At 34.0% G+C, this 4,861-nt stretch overlaps 1 protein-coding gene across 1 annotated transcript; it reads right to left on the reverse strand.

Annotated features, from left to right (window-relative positions):
* Window positions 1–506: 506 nt before the first annotated feature.
* On the reverse strand, window positions 507–1,163 carry LOC126551654 (uncharacterized). Its single transcript, XM_050205576.1, has one exon. It carries the CDS (start codon window positions 1,161–1,163, stop codon window positions 507–509), a length of 657 nt encoding a protein of 218 aa, XP_050061533.1.
* Window positions 1,164–4,861: the final 3,698 nt, after the last annotated feature.

Here is a 4,861-nt window from a genome sequence, read left to right on the forward strand (position 1 = left end):
ATGACACGTAAGTACCTTTATAGTTTTTTTATATTTAGCTAAGTTATATAAATCATATATAAAATGTGTTACAAATTAAATAATACGTCATTGAGTTTTACGAGACTATTTGATCGAAAAACACTACATGTATAAGTATTCTATTGTTATCGAAAATGCCCTGTCCCAACCGGTCTATTCTCGACACGTTCAGGTCAGTTTCAGGAATTTTATCGATGCTCTGTTCAATACAATGATACCCAACATAGTTAAAAATCTATAGTGATATAACTAATTCCCAAATAATATTTTACCTAACCCTGGCTTAATTTATCTTCACCACCGCAAATGCTATGACACTTGCTCCGTTATCCGTCGATGTACGTTCAGTCTGTTCTAGACAACCATTTCGTACGTACTATTTCCACGTTTTCACACAACAGTATTAACAATTTTTACAAGTGTTAAAACACTTTATTTAAACATGTTTAAATGCGATAAGTGTCCATCGGAAAACAAGTCATACTTCAAGTCATACTACAAGTCATCTTCCATATCACTTTAATCAATTCAATCGTAATTTTTTTATTTTTTTCAACGTTTTCGGGGGTTCCGGTTTGCGTCATACGTAATGCGTCTAAATCGGTAGACGAGCGATTTAAAATCAGTTGTTGATTGCAATTTAGTAATATTTTTTTATAATCTTCGCAAAATCCGAATAAATGTCTTAGAGGTACACAACCGGTAAATACATCGTTGCTCATAAAATTTTTATTATCTTCGCCGTCCATGCCCGAGTCCCAAGCACAATTGTCTAACGTATTCAAGTCACTTGGTGTATATGAACAGTATGCTTTCAGGCAAGACGATACTCCGGGTGATTTCAATTTTTGTATTTCTATTCCGTTTATTTCATATCGCATTTCGGAGAATAAAAATGCCAAACCATTATTCGAAAAACGTACGTCTCCTTCAGCGTCGTAAGGTTTTCTTAGCTTTCCTTCAATGTAAATATAACTTTCACACGGTAGAGAGTAAGATTCCATATTTTGAATATTTATTCTAATTTGATCATTGTATGAAAAAGACGTGTTTGAATACGGCGTGAACGAATTATATTGCATTTGCGTTATTTTACAATCGTCGACATAACCGGCCGTTACATATAAATATGTGTCATCCATTATTGTAGTGAACGAAGAAAATCTAAGTTATTTTTCGTGAGCTTGAACTCGTTGTTTTTCGGTTTAGATATAGGTGTTGACTTCTTAACTGCAGTCACTTTAATGACGGGTTTTTTATTGCAGTAGTATTTATATTAAACTTGAGCGCCATCTTATCCGAGTGTTATTTGTAATCGAATCGTAATTGGTTCACCACGTAAATTTATCAATCGATCTTTATGATCTTTTAGTATGATTTCAACTTTACTTATAGAAGTAGTATTAAGACCATAAAAAACTAAATGTCTAGGCACTTCAACAATTTTATAGCCCACAGCAACAGTCGGATAAAATTCATGTATAATCTGGCTCGGCGATCCGTCACAAAATGAGTCGGTTATTAAGTTGCACTCTATTTTTATACAGTTTATTTTCATTATGTTGACTGTATTTTCAGATTCGTGTGTAGTACCAGTAGTATATACAACATTTCTAAATCCTAATAATGTTGCTATACTGTTTTCGATTGAAAAGTCAATCTCATGGCTACAGGATATCATACACTTTAACGTGTTACCATCAGATTTTAATTCGAAAAAAGTTATATAGCCGGGCTTCAACTTGTTTATAACAAACTCTAAATCTTCCAACTCATACGATCCAGTAGGTATAATTACGTTTTCAACTTGTCCAATCATATTCCGAAAACCTATGGTATTGCAACCAGGTTATATGTTTGGAATTGAATTATTTGTTAGCAAGCTCAAAAGACATATTTGTGCTGTATTTTCTACCTCTATGGTCGGAAAAATATCGTATGACAGTTCACTCGAGTTTCCGTTTAACGTTATCGTGTACATGATAAAAATTGTATATACAAGTGTCCACAGTTTGATGTATTAAATCTCTGCTCTGTGTTATAATTGTAATTAATATCGCATCCTTGAAAATATTTCTGTACTTCTAGCGGAGGTGCTAAATTTCCAAAGCTGTCGTAATATTTTACTTTTTTTCCGATTTTTTTATACGCTACCCAATGCGTACCTGTACCGTTTTCAGTGTCCAAGTTAACAATCGCCGATTCAAATCGTTTAGGACGAACGGGCAACTTATCTCTAGTAAACACGCCGATGAAATGTGGTATTTTCAACAAACGTGCGATTTTTATAAGTTCGAAATCGTACAACGCTCTCTTGGTAACGTAGATATTATTTTTTTTTCGTCTTTACTCTCCCACCACCATTTTTATATGGTGTGATATATAGACCATCGCCTATTTTGTACGAGTTGCCTTTATATGGCGTCAGGTATAAACCATTTCCCAAATGTGATGGAACGTTCCTCTTAAATTCATTAGCCACCTTAACAACGTTGGCAACTCCACCAGTCAGAGCGCCTAGAGCTGATAAGCCAGCGAAAATCGGAATAAGTGGTAATGCACCGCCTTTTTTCGGAATGTTTACTATTCTCGGAACTTTTGTCTTTGTAGATTTAAATGTTTTTCGTGCGACGGCTACACACTTTTTTGTTAATTTCATTAATTTTTTTCACCGACATTTTTCTTTAAAACGTTTTTAGTTGCTTTAACCGCTGCTTTAACCCACAATCACAACCACCACCAACTTTACGTTTTGCCTTCATGGCGGTAGTCACACACCAAGCTACAGCTTTTTCTTTTAAACCAGAATCTTTCGATTTGAACCTTTCCCAGGCTCGCTGTTCTAATATATGATCAGCTTCATTACGATCGGCGATAGAGTTACTACGTTCGTATGCGATATCGTGGTCTCTACACGCAGCGTCTAACGGGTTTATACCTTTATCACCATGAACTAAACGTTTTTTTCAATTTTGTACCAGGTCCACAGTATTGATAACCTACAAAAAAAAAATAATTAAAATATTATTATTATTATTATTATTATTATGATAATATCGGATTTAATAAACTTACCAGGCACGTGAAGTTCGACCGGTAATTTGTTTATAAACGTGTTAATAAGCCCGCCACCTTTATTCTTGTTGCTTCTTCGAGCGAGTGACATTGTGTACTGATGACATTCTCATCACAACATAGATATTTATATCAAAATGAAATTCATTAAACAAGAAACCGAGCTTACAGTTGAGAACGTAGATCCACCTACTTCGTTTCAAAACTATAGACACGGTCCGCTTCTACCCAATACGATACGTGCGCTTATTGTGGGTCCGTCCGGCTGTGGAAAAACGAATTTAATGTTTGCATTATTAACTAATATAAATGGAATAAGATTTCACAACGTTTACATATATTCGAAAACTCTGGATCAACCGAAATATAAAATGTTGAGTAATATCTTATCAGATATCGAAGGAGTACAATTATTTACGTTCTACGAAAACGAACAAGTTATTGAACCTGAAAAAGCCCTACCAAACTCTGTGTATATTCTAGACGATATTTTGACAGAGGGGCAAGGAGTATGTAGATCAATCTTTGCAAGGGGAAGGCATAACCTTATAGATGTGTGCTATCTAGCTCAGAGTTATTCAAGAGTACCAAAACAACTTTTGCGTGATAACGCTAACCTTATCGTTTTATTTAAACAAGATGAAACTAATTTAAAACATGTTTACATGGAGCATTGCTCTGATGATATGTCGTATACAGAATTTAAAGATTTCTGTACATCGTGTTGGCGTAAGGGGAGGTTCAACTTTATCGTAATAAACAAAGAGTGTGAACGCGATAATGGGCGTTATCGTCACGGCTTCGACACGTTTGTTATTATATAAACTTACGTTTTTTAAAAAACATCTCATTCACGATCATGGTCGCCAGTGGTGAAGTACTCGAAGAATTGATAAAAGCAAAAGAAAATATTAAACGAAAATATACTGCATTATAACAAGGAAAAGCCGATATTCAATCGATAGTAACAGAAACATTTAAACCGATTATCGATCCGTTAAACGAAATACAAAAATATACTTTGGATAAAACTATAGACAACACTGAAGATTTACATTTTTATCAAATAGATGAATTGTTAGATTCATACAGCATAGACAAGACGTATGGTCCTAAATTACAACCTAATAAAACGGTACGTTTAGGTAAAAAAGAAATCAAACTTGTTGGAAATACGATAATTGTTGATGATACTACATACCCGTTAACACAGGGTCTCTGTAGTTTAATATTTTCAAAAGCCCCTAAATTATATACCGAAAACGATTTAAAACATATAAATCTATATTAATTCAAACATCAACTCATTTAACGTCAAACAGCAAACAAATTAAAAAAGGCGGTAATAAATACAGAGATATAATCACAACATTATTTCCATCTGGTAGTGGACTATCTGTACAATTACAGAAACATACACTTCAATATTGGAACGATCCGAATGAATTGGTTTCCCGTTTAAAACTACTATTAGCATCAAAAGCTGCTGGCAATACAGGTGTTTCCAACGAAATACTATCAATTTTCGAAGAATTACGCGAAGCTGGTTACATAAAACGTATACCAAATGTCTAAGCGAGATATCGCATTTGAACTACACAAACCTGCTAGAAAAAATTACATACGACGTATAGTTAATGTATACGGAAAAAATGATCTATGGCAAGCTGATCTGGTTGAAATGATACCATATTCGAAAAAAAATAAATGTTACAAATATATTCTATGCGTCATAGACTGTTTTACGAAATTTGCATGGGCGATA

Source organism: Aphis gossypii, chromosome X (assembly GCF_020184175.1).
Source record: "Aphis gossypii isolate Hap1 chromosome X, ASM2018417v2, whole genome shotgun sequence".
Classification (NCBI taxonomy): Eukaryota; Metazoa; Arthropoda; class Insecta; order Hemiptera; family Aphididae; genus Aphis; species Aphis gossypii.

What these genes read in the sequence shown, in the direction of transcription:
- LOC126551654 (XM_050205576.1), bottom strand. Translation starts at nt 1,163, where the DNA reads ATGGATGACACATATTTATATGTAACGGCCGGTTATGTCGACGATTGT.